The sequence below is a fragment of the Aythya marila genome (genome assembly GCF_965140915.1).
Source record: "Aythya marila genome assembly, chromosome: 18".
In the NCBI taxonomy this organism is placed as follows: Eukaryota; Metazoa; Chordata; class Aves; order Anseriformes; family Anatidae; genus Aythya; species Aythya marila.
Window position 1 is genome coordinate 5,566,458 of NC_139059.1, and position 18,641 is coordinate 5,585,098.

The window sequence follows — 18,641 nt, forward strand, 5'->3', positions numbered from 1 at the left end:
ACACAGCATCCAAGCATGAAACCCCAAACCTACCCAGGCTAGGTCACGAGGCTATAAAATTGAAGCAGAACTTTTGTGTTTGTAGCTGACCAGTCTGGGAGGGAGTGGGGAGGATGTTGACCATTGTGAAATCATTGGCCTGTTTGCCCTTGTAAAAACATTTCAGATATAGCAGTATCACCATTTTCTGGTAAGATGAAGGTGCTAAGCCTGACACACTGTACTCTCCCAGTATGATTGTTTTTTAAGGGTGCAGAGAGACAGAAATAATGAAAATGTCTGTAATATATAAAATACAGGAAGAAAAATATAGACTGTGAGATTCATGTTGGGTGTCATCACTGGCCATTAAGTTGCCAATAATAACTTCAGATTAACCCAAAATCAAAGACACAAACTATGGTGGAGAAGTCTGTGCAGGTTTCCAATTCTATGAGCCAATTCAGCAAAGAAACATGCAAAAACACCTTCAACAGCACATGAGATGTCAGACTGAGGTGGTGGAGAGACCACCATCCCTGGAGGTCTTTAAAAGATGTTTAGATGTTGAACTTAGCGATATGGTTTAGTGAAGGACTTCTTAGTGTTAGGTCAGAAGTTGGACTCGATGATCTTGAGGTCTCTTCCAACCTAGACAATTCTGTGATTCTGTTTATAAACTCTGCCTTGCTCCTGCAGGACACCAGGACCAGGTACTGGGACCATTCCCCACAGAGTTGCCGTTTTGCTTCTCTGGATAAAACAAAAATACAAGTGAATTCCTGCACAGACTTTCACCAATGGCTTGATATGAAGATTCTTGTGCACGTACCTTGTCTCACTAGAATACAGCTAACGCTACTGAGCACAGCAGTCTGTGCTAAGGCGGACCCATATATAAAAAGAGCAAAAATGTGGGAAAGGAAATCTCCTCTAGCAGTAGAAGAGCACTGTTTACTCAGTCTTACTCCTGCAAACTTGCTGTTGTAAACTGATTGCCTCTGTTTTCATTTGACTTGGAGCTGAGCCTCACCTTGCACCTCTACTTTCTTTCTACATGCTGCCCACCACATGCAAGCTCGCTGGCATCACAGCAATGGCGAAGGGAGGACCCATGCATGGGAAAAACTTCTGAAAAGGGCAAGAGGCCTGCTTCTGCTCTCGGCTCAGCCTGGGAATCATTGGACTAAGCTGCTACACATGCGTACTGGAAATCACTGCATCTCTACAGACCCAGCAATTCTCTCCTTGGCTGCCTGCAAAATTCCACTGAGAAAAGAGAAATGGGGAGGGGGAAGAAGGAGTCAGAAAAACTATTGTGTTCCCAGGGGAAAAAAAATAAACAGCCCTATTTAGCTTATCCAGCTTTGCTAATGTCAATCACTTTTCTCATTTTAAACAGGAAAGACACCACTTTAGTCCACCTGTTCCATTATTTATCATGCTATGTGTTTCCTATGAATTGTCACTCATGCAAACCTGTACATCGTAAGGGGACACCCTAATATTTTTAATGACCTTAAGCAAAGTGATTGACATTAGACACCAGTGTCAGATGTTCTGGTGACGCAACATGTTCTCCTAGCAGCAGGAAAGCTTCCTGCCGTGATTAAGTTGGAGCTATGGAAGTGCTAAAATGTGTTGTCAGCTTTCCTCTGATGCAAGTGATTTTATTATAGCGTCTGGTAACCACGGAGTGTGGCAACGCAAATACTGACTCCAAACATCCCCTCCTGTACATATAGCTTGCTCTATTTAAAACACGAAGTGCACTTTGCAAATCCGGGGATAAGTTATGGATGTAACAAGCTTAAACCATGCAGGGCAGAGGAAAAGTCAGCACTTAAGCCGGAATGGTTGTGTGTTTTCAGCAGAAGAAGCATATGGCTTGGGGATGACCTGCAGAAGGCAGCCCACTGCAGCACGCATTCAGCAGGTGTGCTCTGAGGTGGCATTGCCACAGCCATCATGGGAGCGAGTGGCTCAGTGATATATGTGTTCACAGTTATTGTCAAAGGTGATCTTCTACAAAAAAGAAAAAGAATCATAAAGCAGTTGAAGATGCAAGCTATCCTGAGAGCAATAAAAAAAAAAAAAAAAGTTTTTCTAAATGTCTAGCAGCACCAAATATTATTTTAATGAAATTTACTTTTAATTTTATAGCAAAATAATCAAAAGTGCTAAGTCTGACCACTTTAATTTACAAAAAAAAGTCTCATATTTTAAGCTATAACCATACCTCGTTATTTAGGTTAGACAATATAATTAATCATTTCTACCTATTGCTATTCAATAGTATAACAAAATTAATATTAGTTGTTTAAAAAAGGGAAAAGTACCACAGATATTGGGAGAGGGAAGTTATGTAAAATATAATAATCAGCTTATTGAGCAATCTGCAGTTTGGTTGGTTGTATTGCCTTTTTTTTTTTTTTTGAGCAACAATTTAAGTCACAGACAATCTGACCATAAACTTGCAGTCACTTCAAATGCTATGACTTCTCCCTTGGTCAAATGTCACAGTGTGCTTTAAGGAGATCTCTGGCATTTCAAGTCAGTTCAGTCAGTTCAGATTATTTTCTTAGTTCCCACAAGTTCCCTTTCCAACACAATCAGCATGTTGGAGAATGCAGTTATGATGATGGCAGTTACAACAACAGTTTTTATGCAGGAAAAGGTTTTTTTCCTCTGTCATGGAAAGAATCACTATTAAGTCTGCAGTAAGAAAAACATTAAGAGCGTTTGCAGAGTTGTTAAGAGCCTTTCTTAATCCATTCTGTTTCCATTTCAGTTCGTTTCCAATGTTAAATTAAAACCTGCAATGTGTCCTACTGATAAATAGTCAAGTTGACTTACAAGGCTCTGTCTTCTGTCCAGCCTTCTCATGGTTGTCTTTAACCAAACAAGGTTCGCTGATGTGCCACAAGTGCTGTCTGGCTCTCCCTCCTCTTTGCTTTCTTGTTTTGCTGCCTGATTTTCCAGCACACTGCGCTAGAAGCCAACAAAAGGAGTCCTGATGACAAGAGGACTAATCCAAACACTGAGATGATTGATCCATGGGAATTGAAGCTGTATGCCACAGCAGTAACCACGATGCCGGCTATGAGGATAACCACACCAAAGGGGATGGTGCAGCGGTAGCAGGAGAGCTCTGCTCCCCCTGTGGCTGCAGTCAGCTGGCATTCGCTAACAAGAGGGATGGTGGTTATCACGCAATCATTGTTATTACTTTTCTCCGTGGTTACAGGCTCAGGATGCTTTGGAGTGCCCAAGATCTCTTTAATAGGTTCGTTTGTCATCTTGATTCTCTTGACTTGGTTGGTTCTTAGGCTAGAGCAGGCTCTGCTGAACACACATTGCACTGTGGAGAGAAGAGCGTGAGTTCAATAAAAAGCACTGCTGTTATATGACAAACAGGGACAGAGAGGTATCTCAGTCAGGACGGCAGACAAGCAGAGGCTCTGACCCCACAAGAATTTATGCACAAGCTTGACTGTAATCCTACTGACCATGAAGGATCTGAATCAATTCTTAGAGTAGTTGTAAATGTGTGTAAGTGCTAGATAGAAGAGACTCATAGACCTAGAAAGACACCAACTTCAAAGTGTTGTGGGATAACCCCACTTTATATTACATCCTGAAGCCAGTAGTTCTGGATGCAATTTAGATTTACATTTTCCTACAAGGAGGTGAAGTCCACAGACTTTTTTGGTTACAAGTTCTGTTGTTGCTCAAGCTCCCTTTTCACAGTGTTTCTTTATAATATACACCTATGCCACACACAGTACACAGATTTGCTCTGAAGGTCATCACAATAACATGGCAAGAGCTGCCCCAGAAAAAAAAGAAGGAAAAGGAAAAAAAAAAGACATTTCTTTATCAGCTTGCTTCTTTATACCATATTTGGAATTCTTATGTCTTTTGGTTTTGTTTTTCCCAAATCTAAAATAAATAACAAATCAGTGCAGGAGCAGAGATCACCAGATAGCGAGTCTGAACATTATAGTTTCCATAAGTGTACACAGCACGCATACTACAAAGAATTATATGTACACTTGTTGCTGGACTTATTACAGCTTGACAGCAAATTTACATAAGAAAAAGTGGATTTAGCTGTCGTAGAACCCTAAGATGTATTCACCTACTCCCATGAACGCAGTGGAGTAAATGTGTGTAGAACTGGGATGTAACATAACTGGCAATGCAAACAGTACCGTTTTTTATCACCAGTTGCCCCCCTCACTAGCAAAGTATCCTGAGAGAAAAAGTTTTAAAACTTCCCATTTCCCATGCAATGAACAATAACAGATTATATATTTTTTTTAATTAAATGATATTTAAATCACTTTCTTATTGATCTGTTGATGTTAGTATCAACAGCTGAAGCTACTCCCATGAGTACAGATACTGATGTCTGTAAGAAAGTTTGCTTGCCCAGGGACTTATAACTATTGATCATAGCTGAGTTTTCCAAAGAGCTGAAGGAAGTCACACATGGGAGAGTTCAGTCCCGTGGCTTTGCAGGCTCCAGCAACAGTGCCAGGTACAGAGTGCTGTGGGTAAGAACTGCTGCCTCTGTGTTTCTCTGTACAGGACACAACACTGCAACTCAGATTGCTGGCCCAGGGACAAGTAATCTGAGACCTACTACGGAACTATCTTCCTGGAAAAGCCAAACTTCAGCTCATTCTCTAAACCAGTCCAATTCATCTCCCTCTTTACATGCTGGTTCTGAACTCCTCTGCTCATCTTTTATGTCCAACACGTCAAACTTGCCACCCACCGAGGCAGCATAGCTGTTCTACTATCACTGAACAATGAACCAGCAAGTGTTACTCTACAAAAAATAAATAAATAAAAATAAAATAAAAAATGGACATGACAAGGTGTGGGTGTGAGGAGAACAGAGATGAAGGCATTTTCCTGCAGTCAGGAACTGCCAGCCCAAAGCTGGTGAACCTACTGTTACAACACCACTGCTGGACTATTGGCTTGCCGTTTAAATCCGCTTAACTGAAAAGTAATAGGTCCCTTATAAGCCCATGAGATCACATCCATGTTACTGTGCAAGAGGAAGATTTACAGTCATATCCACTCATCTGAGTTACAGGTTGCTTTCCTCCTGTCTCGTATCAAAAACACACTATGGGTCCTACAGGCAGCACGTACAGTTTGATCGTATCTGAACCACAGAACAGAACGGCTTTTGGTTCCATGGAGCCCAGTGCAGAGCTGCAGGCCACCCGATCATGGCAAGGCCAGCCCATGGCTCTCCACTGCTGCAGCTGCGATGACAAACCTCTGCTATCCTGCTGGGACTCTGCTGGTCTGGGGCTGCTCTACTTCTGCTGCACTGCCTTGGACTGAGCTGGGTGATCTGTGCACACCACCACACAAAACAGAGAATGGGCCACTGGGAAACCACTGGGTTTCCCTGCTGGGAATAGCTCTCAGGACTCCTCCACCAGCCTCCAGTACAGGCTGCGTAGTTTTGCTGTTACAAACAGCATGGTATGCAGCCCAGAGAACAAGGAAGAGTGTTGGCAATGCAGTAATGCTTTTATCACTTTTATCACCTTCACATCTGTGACTAGGAAGTTAATTGCCAGATACTTGTATTCTCCTTTTCCTTTCCCACCACTCCCAGCCTTGTTGCTAAGATATATTCCTCCATTGTGGAGAGCCCTTGGTTTTGTATCTCACTACCTCATACAACTGACTGTGTGTTTTGCGAGAGAGAGGATTTCTCTATTTTTAACACTCCCACACCCAGACTATACCATGTACCTAGTCAGAGAGTTTGTGTTTGAGTTTCTTTGAACACTATTGAGAGAAGGAAGTTCAGAGTTGGTTAGACAAAGTTTTGCTCTACTGTTCTAAGGAAGAGCACTTAGCTCATTATTTTCTCTTGTACACAGATGTCTTCAGGGCTCAATCCTGCAGGATGCTCAGCAGCTACCAGAACGAGTAGCCTTTCCCTCCCTAATGACAACACTGAAGGCACTTTGTATCCCCAAGGGCAGGCAGGGGATCAGAGCAGTGCTTAGCAGACAAAGCAAATACGTTGTGCTGGCACCTTATATGCCTTAGGGTTTCTTAGGAACTGTTGCTTTTTACTTCATGGTTTACTTCATAATGTGTGACTCAGAACCTTTCATATCAGTTGAAAGAGACTAGCTATGGATTTGTGCTAGAGAGCCAATAATCTGTCTCCAGACAGATCTAAGCCCAAGTTCAGCATTTTCCATGATGATTTATGTGACAGTGAGGCTCAGACTGTTGACATTATGTTGCTACATTACTTACCCACAAAACATTTCTGAACTTCAGCACAGTGGTAGAATGTGTCCACCCAAATGCTATCTTTTTTTGATTTTACCTTTAGTAGAATTCAATTTGTTCAATGACTTATTCTTAAATTTGTGGGACACCTGTTTCCAAAGTCCTTGTCTGTCTGCTTCAGATACACCCCCAATGAGCATTAAGTCTTTTTGACATCTTTTAGAGATTTACGAAGCAAGAAGAGATATTTATACAGTCAAAATTAACATGGATTGAAAAAATAAATAAATAAAAAGTCTCCTAAACTACCAGAACTACATCAATGGCAAAACACCCGCTGACTTGCGAGGAGCACAGTTCATGCCTGTAATAGGATGTAAGCAGACAGGCATTCATATAAAACAAATAAACAAACCTCTATAGAAATACTGTAAGTTAAATAAATAACAGAACCTATTTGAAGTGTGAGTAAAGGTATTCATCCTAAAAAATGGCACTAGATCCTCATTCCTAGCAAAATAATTTCTGACTTGTGCCAACAGGTGACTTGGTTCAGGTTTCAGGGTAAGATGTTGAGGCAAAGATACCGGGTAACACCAGCATCCTCTCACTGATCATACCAGAAGTACTTTCTTAAGGAACTATTTTGACTTGGAGGAAGAATGTGTTTATGTGGCAATCTGTGGATAACATGGGATAAAGGAGAGAGAAGAATGTTTTACCCTGAAGCATACCGTACCAGCTAATAGGTGTAAATGGAGATTTACTGAAAAGACATGAACTCCATCAGCATGCACACCTACCAGGTCCATGAGAAATCCATCACAACAAATCCTTGGTTTCAGCAAGCAGAGGAAGACATCTTAAGATGCCTTGTCTGTCAATTCCAGGCAGAGTCAGGCAGCAGAAAGAGCTGTTCCAGGCTTTGCAGTGTCAGATGTTGCTGAATGATGAATCAGAGGTGACGGTGTTCTGGTATGGAGGTTTCCTACAAGAAAAGTGGTTGGATATATATCATCTTCTTAAGAACAAAACTCCTGCACGGAAAAGTTCCCACTGTGTGCTGACCGAAGCAGGAGATGTTCTCTCTCTGGCTCTCCTAGTGGTTTCTGCCTCTTTTCTTGGCAGCTGTCACCCATTTCTGGCACTACGCAACATTTAGCTTTGACCAAGTGACTTCTCAGTGCTGAGTGTCACAACCCAGGCAAGTGCCCCTGAAAGAGTTAGGCAGGAAAAGGGAATGCACATGAACTACTGCAGTGAAAAGTCTCTTTAACTCCATTTCTATCACACACTTCACCTTTTTGAATCAAAGAGCCAAATCCCAATTTAGAACACTTGTGTAGTTGTCTCTTTTATGTTTCCAGTGCCTTGAGCAAATCACTTAACCTCCTGTGCCTCAGTCTTCCTAGCTATAAACTGACAGTGACAACATGTTTCCCACCAAAACTCTCTTTTACATCTATTTATTCTGCTAATAATAAAAACTAGGTAATATAATCCCCTATGTAAAAAAAAAACAACTAGGTAATATAATAACTTTAGTAATATAAAATAATAATAATAATACATTATAATGTAATGATAATTATTACATTTAATATTCTTTGTTTCTATTATCTTATTTTAATTTTATTTTAAAATCAAATTCATAACTCAGGCAGGGACTGGGCAGAATCTGCAGCAGTGCATTGTGACAACTTTGCAGAAAGCGGTGATGGAAATTGTTATCAACTGCAGAAACTTCTGCAAAACCACCAAGCAACCGGGTAAAACTTACAAAGCAGCAGAAATTTATGTTGCTGATCTTATTCAATGTTCCCATTCTATATGGGCATGATTATGGAGGATCAATTTAACACTGAAGCAGAAGCTCCTAAATGGAGATGAAAATCAATGCATGAGTTCATATGATTTTCTTAATTTTCTTTGCTTTTTAATTTCTGTAGACCATGCTAATGTTTCACAAGTACAAGCATTCACAGGCACAAACTGCTTATTTTGTTCTGTAGAGGCTCCTAGGAATAAGCCTGTGACATATCTAAAGTATATTTAGCTGATCATTGAAGTTAGCTAATAATACGGAGGTCTCCTTGCTTCTCTCCTTGACTATATTCTTGTGCATGCTATCTAACAACTAGCTTCACTTCTTGAAAAGTGTGGAAGAAAATGCAGAAATACAAAGACTTTAGATGAATAATCTAGATTACATTAAAACAAAAGCAGACCTCTGAAACTATCTTGCAGTCAATTTCCACTCGCATTATAAGAATGGTTACATTCACGTGCAAATCTCTTCCTAGTGCAATTGTGCCCCCTAAGCTACTCTCCAGCATCATTCTTTGGGAAGATGAATTGCTCTGTCAGTATTTTATTTGCATTTGCCCTTGAATACATGAGTTTAGGTCTTTTTTTTTTTTTTTTAATTAATGCCTTTATAAGAAAAAAACCCCACACACTAACAGTCAGAGCAACTTTTATAGTTGGGATTTCTTCCCTCATCCTTCTCTAGCTCACCACAAAGCTGAGGAGCAGAAACACATGAAATTCATACCTTACAAGTCCAATGGTTTAACTCTGATTCATTTCAACATAGCGCTCTCAGGGGGCTTCCCACATACTGAGGATCTGTGTGACTGCAAAGAGCTGGTATTTCTCAGCCACGACAGTCCTTTCCCTTTTTGCATTTACTCCAAACCAACAGAGCACATTAAAGTTTTCATGTCTTCAGGCTCTGGACCCAATTCCCTGTATCTTGCGTAACATTGCAGACACCCTTTTTTTTGCTTATGTAAAATCCCAATTAATCATAATACCCATGTTTCACACTTGGTTTTGCATTAGAGTGACTATGAAAAACAGCAACAGGAGTCTGGCTGTACTGAGAGGAGAGACAGAACTGGAATTCAACCCACTAAAATAATCCTATATACAATCCCACAGCTCTTCCTCATGGAAACACTCCTGGAAATACAGAACTCGAATTTATACTTACAAGATTGCAGGATCAGGCCCTTAATGAAACGGGCAGGAGAACGCCTTACACCCCTGCCAACTGCCTGAGCCTCGGGATGCAGATAAGTTTCCACCAGCAAGTTTTTAGGTAAACTAATTGCCGGATTCGAGCTCTTACGCACCTTTTTCATTCTTCAGACCGAGTTAGGGGATAGCAGGGGAGCCAACCAACCCCCCCAACCCCAACAATCTTTCTGATCAGCACATCCCGAACCCTTCAAACACGCCCGTGAGCGCCGCGCACACCTGGGGCGCAGCACGGCGTGTGGCAGCGACCCCGGCACCTCCCGGGGAAGGAAGGGACGCGGCCGGGAGCCGAAAGCCCTGCGGCTGCCCTGAGACCCGCACCGCTGCCTTGCGGGGTTGTGGCCCGGGGGAGCCCGGAGCCGCCCGGCGCCAGGCACGGCTGGGACCGGCCGGCTTGTGCGGGGCCGGTGCTGCGAGCCCAGCCGTGCCGTGCCGAGCTGAGCTGTGCCGAGCCTTTCTATGCCATGCCGAGCCGAGCCGAGCCGTGCCCTTCTATGCCATGTCGAGCTGAGCCGTGCCACGCTATGCCGTGCCGTGCGGTGCTGTGCCGTCCCGTACCTTACCTCTCGACCGCCGGGCAAGAACTGCAGCGGCCAGGAGCCCGCAGCGAGCCTAAGAGGGGGATGCAGCTCGCTGCACAAGGGACTGTAAACAAAGTTCTCGGTGCGAGCGAAAAGAGGCAGGGGCCGGAGCAAATTCAGCGGCGGAGCAGCCGCGGGCGGGGCGGCCGCTCCCACCCGGGCAGGTCCCGCTCGGCGCCGGCCGGGGGAGGGCTGGCCTCGGGGGGCCGGGCCGAGCCGAGCCTGGAGAGCGGCGGGGCTGGGCTGCCCTGCCCTACCTTGCTCTGTCCTGCCCTCCGTGGGCCGGGGGAGCCGAGCCCACGCGTGCCTCCCGGCCGGGCGGACCCTAGGTTTAAGGAGAAGGGCTGCGAGAGCCCCTGCCAGGTGGCTACGGCACCAAGGGCCGGCCCCGTCCTTAGCGGGACACGCGGGGGGCGGCCGGGGTGCAAATAGCCAGGGTGCTGCGGAATGCTGCGGGATGCTGCAGGGTGCTGCTGGGTGCTGGTTGTGCTGCGGGATGCTACCAAGGTGCAGCTCCTGCTGCAGTTCCTCTGGGACTTAAGCAAGGACGAGCAGAGCTTTGGATGCCCTCCGGAGGGGATGAAGCCTTATGTATCAGCTAGGAGCGTTTTAATGGGACTTTCCATGCTTTAATCGCCCATTGAAGCTGAATGCCAAATGCCACAAGGGTTTGGAGTGGGTGGGTGTGGGTATGAGTTATTTCTTATTATGATTTCCTTTCTTTTCAGATAAAAAACAGACATATCTTGCTTTTAAAGCTTGTAAAAGGGCACGTTTGAATTTTGTGGTTAAGTTTACCCGAAGCCTGTATTTAAAAGGCTCTATTTTATCAATGATTGATAAAAGAGCAGTACACCAGCTGTATTTAATCAGCCCCTCTGTCTCAGAAAGCATGCCTGTACTTTTGACTCCCTTTCCAGGGTGAAATCCTGGCCCCGCAGAAATTAATAGCAAAACTTCCATCAGCTTCACTGGGGCCAGGATTTACCCTCTGTGTGTAATTAAATCCTCCCAGTGACAGAGATCCTGCCAAGGGTTCATCTCCAGCCGAATCAGCCAGAGGGCTCTGGAAGAGCTCCACAGCTTTATACAAGAAACTGGCATTTTTTCCCCATTTGCTAGTGTTCCCTCCAAATACGTAAGCATTTTAGCAGAAATGACAAGCAACCAGATCTGAGGGGAACTGTCATCAGAGAGGCCATTAGAGAAGACACCACATCGGTCCTTCCTAATATGAGCAGCCATGCCAGGCATTGTCTTTATGAGTTTGCCAACTTCCACCTCAAATCAGCAAGGTTTCCCATTTCTCCTGTTGAAGGCTGTGAGCCTTATTCTGCTGATACTTAGGAACCTTTGTCTTGCCCGTAGCTGAATGTATTCACAGACAATTATCCATGGATGAACAACCCTCCAATGTCCTAAGAGGTAAAAATCAGATTCAGTCTTATTTTCGATCATCAGTTTTCCAGATGAGGTTTCATCTGTATTTTGCGTGGAAGCATTTGCCCGTCTCTATCAGAAACAAACATTTCACAATTTAACCGTGATTGTTCACTATATTTGGACTTTTCTCCAGTATTGGTTCCTTTCAGCACCTTGTATCAGAAATTCTTGCTGTTAGCACGCATGTGCATGACCTAAATTTCACCCCACTCCTATTACATCAATTCCTCTCTAGTCCTTGCAGGGTATTATTTGATATATTGGATATATCTCCTATACTGATAAGAGACCTCGCTTCCCTGCTTACTCCACCAACATATTCATTAGTACATTCTTACTTTTCCATGCCAAGTTTATTACTGAAAGTATTACGTAAAAATACTGAAAGTTTTGCATAAAATAACTTCTGATGCTGATTTTCGAGGAACTAATCTGAAGGGCATATAAACAAGCCTTGAAGCTGGCCTTACAATTCATGTGTTCTGGTACAAATGAATGCCCTAACACTAGGCTAAAGTCACAGTTTCTTCTAGACCCAGTGCAAGTGTAACTCCTTTTAGTGAAGCAGAAAAGCTGCAAGGAGAAGTGATGATGATGCCTCCCTCTGCTGATGGGAGATTGATTACTGGACTCTCCCCTAGAAGGATGGGGCTGGAGCTCCTAGGCACAGAAGGGCTGCAGAAGACTTGGGTACATCCCCTCTGGCCATTTTAGAAAGGGGTGACTGACACCTCTGCCTTTTAAGGTCCTGCTGTGTTCTGAGCATGACTCTCCGAGGATAGACGGACAGAAGAATGAACCATGCCCTAAGCAGCACGTTTGGCACCTGTAAGAAATTCAGTGCAAACAGCTGAGGAAACTTCAGGACTAAGCAACAGCTGCGGTGAGGGGTTACAGGTTCACACTTTTGGACTGCCATGCCTAAACACCACATACTTCCCCTTTAGGACCTGCCCTAAATGACAAAATCTCTTCTCTGTGGCCTTAACACAGCTGCTTCAGAGGAGGTGCAGCCCCAGCAGCTCGGACGATTTGCAAGAAGCACGTGTGATTCTGGAACTCATGCAGCCTATTCAGAGAATGGAGTTTTACTCCTAAATTGAGCAATGCTGTTGCTCTGCCTACTGAGACACACTTGCAATACTTCATGGCTTCCTTTGAGTTTCTAGTGGTCTCCCGGGCCCTAAAAGCACAGCAAACAGTGACTCATTAATCTGGCAAAGTGCAATCACCATGGGCTCCCTATTCAATTAGTTCTTGGCTTTTCCCTAACCCTCCACTGACTTTTCCTTTGTTTCCTCCCTAAGCCCACACATGGACACAACATACCAGTTGATTGCACTTACTGGAGCTTTTAGAAAGCAACCTTTCAACACGTTTATGTTGGAAAAATTGTCCCAAGTCATGCACTGTATGTGTTTTGTGGCTGGGAAGAGTCCTTAACAAAGCCAGTTTAGCCAAAGAACCAAACCTCTACTTCACATAAATTGCTTTAGCTCCCCTCTCATTAAAAGTTTGCAGCACATGGGAGGGAGTTCAGCCCTGTTGGTTGATAGCTGTGCAAACCACCTCCTCTGTATAATTAGGTTTGTGAAATGGATGTGTTTATAATGACAGAGGGAGACCTCTTTGGTGAACAGGAATATGCAAAGGAATTTTCTTTGAACTTCACTAGATCCTACCAGTACTTTGGTCAACATCAGTTATCCTGCTGAGCATTTGAGCTTTATTATTGCACTACTTGACTTTCACTTAATCTTCCTGCAGTGCTGAAGAAGACAGACATCTGGAACTGAAAACAATTATTTTTATCTCCTACTGATTTCATAATTACATGAAGTTCTCATCTGAAGAGCTGCATTCCTTGTGTGGACACGTGCCTTCAGTTAACAGAGGGATGGATGTGCCACACCACCAGAAGCCAAATCCTGCATCTTGCACAAGTCAGTTACAGAACCTCTGAATCTTTAGCTGACAGGGCAGCTTTCTGGCTGAGCTAGGGGAAGGCTAATAACAAACATGAGACAACGTAATTTCACGAGAACTCTTCTTTGGTACACTGTTAGAGACTACAGTCGGATCCAGCAGATTCAGTTGAGATCTAAGTCAGGGGAGGTATGATCACTTTCCATGTCTCTGCAGGGGGCTTTTCTTTTCTTTTTTTTTTTCACCTGCACTGAGTGCCCCGGGGAATTCACAGGACACAAAAACATGTAGGGAAATGCACACAAAGAGCTGAAAAGGGGCCTTGTCCAAGGTTACCTAGCAGATAATGTCAGGAGATGTTTGGTATCTTGCGTTCCTGCTCTGCCAGTGGTTATGGCATAAAGAACACATGCTGTTCCCTCTCCAGATGGTCAATGTAATGAATATGGAGCACTTCAGCCAGCTCTAATTGACTCTCCATCAGGAGAAAGAACATTACAATCTTTCAGCTATCCTACACAGACCATGAATTGAATTACTTTGTTTGAAACAAGTTTCTCCATAGGGTCCAGACAGCTTGGGAAAATTGTTGAAAAGGGAAAGAAAGAGTTAGGGGGAAAAAACCACTTGTGATCTATTACATCCTGCAGAGCTCCATTAAGAGTTTTCTGCCAGCATATTTATTAACTCCTCCACCCCAGTTCAATATGGATAAACATATGCACAGCCATACATGCAACAGGGCTGCCCCAAACTCATGCAGGCGACCTTTCTCTTTCAATATATCATACAGTTTACACTCTTGGGGCCCACATCTTTCTTCAGACGCAGAATGTAACATGTACATATCTCACAGTTTGGCAGCAGGCTTCCTTCCATTAAGCTCCATGTAAACTATTTGAAGCCCTTTGTGCTCGGGATGGAAGGCAAGCCCAGAGGAGGATGAACTATAACCATCTCCCTGACAGAGGGAAAACACAGACGATGATTTAGTCTCTGCAAGGGCTCTTCATCTTTAAAAGTGCTTCATAACTGTTAAGTGATAGAACTGAATCTGTTTTAGCAAAAAGTGCTTAGGGAAAGTTTAAAGACAAACACATGCTTAGGTGCTTTTCCAAGCGCGGCTGGGTTTAAGCGGATTAAGTCTGGACACAGTTCAGAGAGCTGCAGCAGCCCTTCTCCTGGTCTTCTCCCAGCTCACAATGCCTACTGCTGTGAGCCAGCGGTTTGTCTTCCTAGGCCATAGAAGCAGCAATAGCTATCGCCTCTGAAGGAAATACGCCTTCTTCTGGCAGCCCCTTTTGCCCCTCTACTGTTGCAGTCATGGCTATAGTTTAATGCAGAAGTTCCTGGGTAAAGTTATCTTAAAAACTATCAGTCTTTGAATTATATTAATCAATTCACTAGCTCAGGATTGGTTCCAACTGAAAAGCAAAAGATCTATTCCCCATAGGGACTGCTAAGCATGCACAAGGGTTTGCAGGACACGGAAACTGAACGCATAAATTCCCCAGAGAAATGATCTGATTTGCCCCTGAGATCATACAGCCTGGGGAAAGGCCTAATCCTGATCTTTAGACAACTGATAGAATGAATGATAAAAGTGCAGATCATTGGCTTTACAGAAAGCAGACATAAGGCACTGGGGCGCCCTGCTGCACTATATTTACTTCAGTCATTAATCACCTAGGTTCAGAGGAAGTTTCATGCACTTATACTAAAAAATGACCTACAACAGTGTTTTCAGTTTTTCCTCTGAAACATTTGACTATTGTCACAGTGGACGAACTGTTTTGTGTTCCTACATCAGTCAGGTTTGATGTATCAAACCATGTTACTCTGTGTTGGGAGTAACATTTAAGTGTCCTATCAGCGAAGCATCGATAGCTATTGATGCACAGGTAAACGAGTTTATGGCCAGAAGAAGCCTTCATATTATCTTGGTTGATAGCTTGCCTAACATAAAACATCCAATTTCACATTCTGTCCAAGGTCTTTACTATAACACCATAATTTTCTCCTTATCTGAGGTACCTTTTTCACAAAACCATCCAAACAAGACGGAGAATATGTCTTTCTGGTTTGTTCAAACATTACTATCTTCATTGTTAAAAAACTGCATTTTATTTCTTTTTTTTTTTCCATTATTTTTCTTTTTGTTAAATTTTTAAATCTTTTAAATCTTTAAATCTTTTGGCTTTTACCTTTTCTGATGAGTCTTTCTTTGTCTTTCTTCAATACATTCCTTGGGACTAAGCTTATACGAAACATCTATCTAAAAGACCATATACAGCTAAAAAAAACCACATAACATTTTTTTCTCCTATATAATAGATGACTTCTGTGAAATCAACAGCAAGTCAAGTATCTGACCCAGGGGATACTACCACAAAGAAAGAATTATTGCAGTAAGACCAGTCTTGACTATTCCCACAAAAGAAAGCTTTCCATATATATTAATTGACTTAGCATCACATGCTGAAGGAAATGTTTAGAAATATTTCTATATCCACGTAAACAGGTTAGGAGGGCAGAGGGTGTGGTAATGGGAAGTATGCGCCAAATCAAGATCTAAATAGTCTTGTTTATTTTTTGAATGAGTCATTTTAGGTCATGCAGACGATAGTGCAATCCTTTCTTTCCTTCAGCTGAATTTTAAAATTACTCTTCTTTTCTCAAGGCCATATAAATAGGCTGCACCTCACAATCTCTTGTTTATTTGCACAGGAAGGGCATTACTTTCTTGGAACACTGTGGCTAAAAATTGTAAACCACAAGCAAACATGACCAAATGAAAGAGGTGGACACCAGAAGTCCATATAATCTTTATGAAAGATAAAAATATTTGGTATTAGAAAGCAGGAAATCTGCTCTATTGTAACTAGATACTCAACACAGATACAGCCAGGCTTTGGGATTAAATTCAACTCCTCAACTCCATGAAAAAGGCCATGACAAGCCAGTGTTTGATGGCTACTTAAGACCTCTTCTGGCAGCTCAAAGCAGAACATCTTATGCTAGTTCTTTGCAAAAGAGATGATCAACACTCTGGATGCCATTATTGCCGCTACAAAATGTAAAAGATATCAGTGTGGCAAACAGGCTACATTTGCTGCATCTTCTAAGAGTGTTGAAGAAACAAATTTCCCTTTGGCTCACACAGGAGAGGTGAACACAACTCGCCTTACACATGTACCTCTCTGGTGGTAGATGCTGTTGTTACTTCTCAGCTTTCTGGATGAAGAGCTTGCTTGGTGCAAGCTGCAAAAGTCATGAAATGATTTGTAACAAAGGCTTTTACATAATGAAGTCAATAAAACAACAGTAGTAGAAGACTGTAATTAGTTTGGCTGTGAATAATAGAAATGTGAATGTGCATACTGTATAAATGGTATGTCAGGACTATTCAGCACTTTTGCAAAGTTTTTGGAATGCACGGAACAAAACGAAATGACAATAGTATATCAATGTCTGCACAGCAGTTGAGTCCATCAAAATCCCACATCTTTATTCCATTTTCAAGACTTTCTCAAAGTGCACCAGTGCCACACTGAGACAGATGCAGGAAAACACAATATAGCTGGTAACACTCTCTCACATATGGATACTCATGTCCAAAACAAACACAAATTCATCTGGGGCCTGAAAACATCAATGCAATATTCATTGCTGTTTTCATTTCTAGCCACATATGATTTCCTGATGGAGTGAGTTCTCCAACTGAGTGGTTAGATTCCACCCTGCAGAACTCAATGGATTATTCTATGTTGATTTCAGCAGCAGAAAGGTTAGGTGCTAGGGTGGAATTAATAGAGATTGCTCCCATTGTAAATAACAGGTGGACATTTTAGTTGCACTAATTCCATTGAGAGTCCAGATCTGCAAATTTCCTTTGAGGTATTGTTTCCTCCTGAAAGCGGCAGCAGCTAAATACCTAAGAAATACTAAGTATGTGGGTCAAGTCATGCGGGCACTTCCAAAACTCCCCCTCATTGCCCTAGAATAGTAACAGTGTATTTTCATTCAAGTCAGTATTTAGGTCCCTAACCCATGTGTGGGACTGGATCGTGCTGTATCTAGGCTGCCTTTGGTAGCTGTGCTCAGGCTTGGGTTCATGTTCCCACAACCAGCTGCCCTGAAGCAGTTGCTATCCCACTGTCTGTTGGGGCAGAGCTCTAGAAATGTTAGTCCCCACTGCATCACAGCTTACCCCAGACTACAGCCACACTATCTAGCACTGCAGATATCAAAGGCTTTGGGATCTTATTCTAGCTTCCGCCCCTAAGCTAAGGGCAAAGACACAGACATACAAGCAATAAAGAATAATGCTTTCATAAACAAAAATGAAAATAGAAAATAAAGTCTCCTTTCTGGACTGTTTGTGCTTTCTTAGTAGCACCACTCCCTATTTACCAAGAAAAAAGGTCACATATTAATGTCGTTTTCAAAACACTGGTCCCTAGAGTAGTCTTGTGAGATAAATCTCTCTTTTTCCATGAGAGTGCTGGGGGGGAGGCGAGAGAGGCCAGCCAGCTGCAGCCAACTTAGTGCTCTGATGCCATGCAGACAACCATATAATGCAAAACATTGACTGTAAAACAGCAGGTAACCCTGAGCTGTGATCACTTTAGTTCTGTTGCACAGATGAGGCTCCTTAAGAGATCATGAAATCTCCCAGGCTCACTTACAGGCCTTTGCCTGCTTGTTAAACATCAACTTTTGACTCATGACTCCTTTTTCATATGTGAGACTCTCTACAAACAAGAGCCACCAGCTCTTACAGTCTTGCATGAGTCCTATTTCAAACCATGAACGGGATTTAAGTGAGATAGAAATTTGGTAAAATTTCTGCAAAAGTAAAACTACTGTTTAAAGAAATATTTCTGCAAGTTAAATCAGTCTCGATTAGAGATCACAGCCTCCTATTCCATTTCAAAATCAGGAGCCTCAGAGCAGCATAGCTCCACTGAAGCCAACTTAGTTCAGTCATGCAAAATGTATTGTCATCATGTTTTGGAGAACCAGCTGGGCCGACAGAAAGCACGACATTGTAATTCACAAGGAACACAAACAAAAATATTTATACATATTGTATAAATATTAATAATAAAATGCCATAATACATGTAAACACATGAAAATAAAACAAAAGAACTGGAACATTTGCACAACAGCTTCATTGAGACGGTGGGAGGAGGTACAGAGGTATGGAGACTTATTGGCATTCATGACATCATTACAGACAGAAGCTATAGGTCAAATTCTGGCATTAAACCTGGGCAGGAAAGGACAGTGGGACACCATCCTGCCCTCTACCCTGAGCTTGTCTCCAAAAGTTTTCTGGAGCTCTTAGGAACCCGCTGTGCAAGGATAACCGTAAGTACAACTC

At 42.8% G+C, this 18,641-nt stretch overlaps 1 protein-coding gene across 5 annotated transcripts; it reads right to left on the minus strand.

Moving 5' to 3' along the window:
• Positions 1 to 2,094: 2,094 nt before the first annotated feature.
• TMEM100 (transmembrane protein 100) lies at positions 2,095 to 10,172 on the minus strand. 5 transcript variants are annotated; one of them, XM_082775083.1, is made up of 3 exons: positions 9,867 to 10,172; positions 7,065 to 7,249; positions 2,095 to 3,340 (listed from the first exon to the last, which is right to left on the minus strand). In XM_082775083.1, exon 3 carries the CDS (start codon positions 3,276 to 3,278, stop codon positions 2,874 to 2,876), a length of 405 nt encoding a protein of 134 aa, XP_082631209.1. In that variant the 5' UTR covers positions 3,279 to 3,340; positions 7,065 to 7,249; positions 9,867 to 10,172; the 3' UTR covers positions 2,095 to 2,873. The 5 variants fall into 5 exon arrangements, with proteins under 5 accessions (XP_082631209.1, XP_082631211.1, XP_082631213.1 ...); XM_082775085.1 differs by having other exon boundaries at positions 9,862 to 10,172; XM_082775087.1 differs by lacking the exon at positions 9,867 to 10,172 and adding an exon at positions 9,523 to 9,841.
• Between the last annotated feature and the right edge of the window lie 8,469 nt (positions 10,173 to 18,641).

Coding starts and splice junctions, on each gene's coding strand:
- TMEM100 (XM_082775083.1), bottom strand. CDS start 3,278: ATGACAAACGAACCTATTAAAGAGATCTTGGGCACTCCAAAGCATCCT.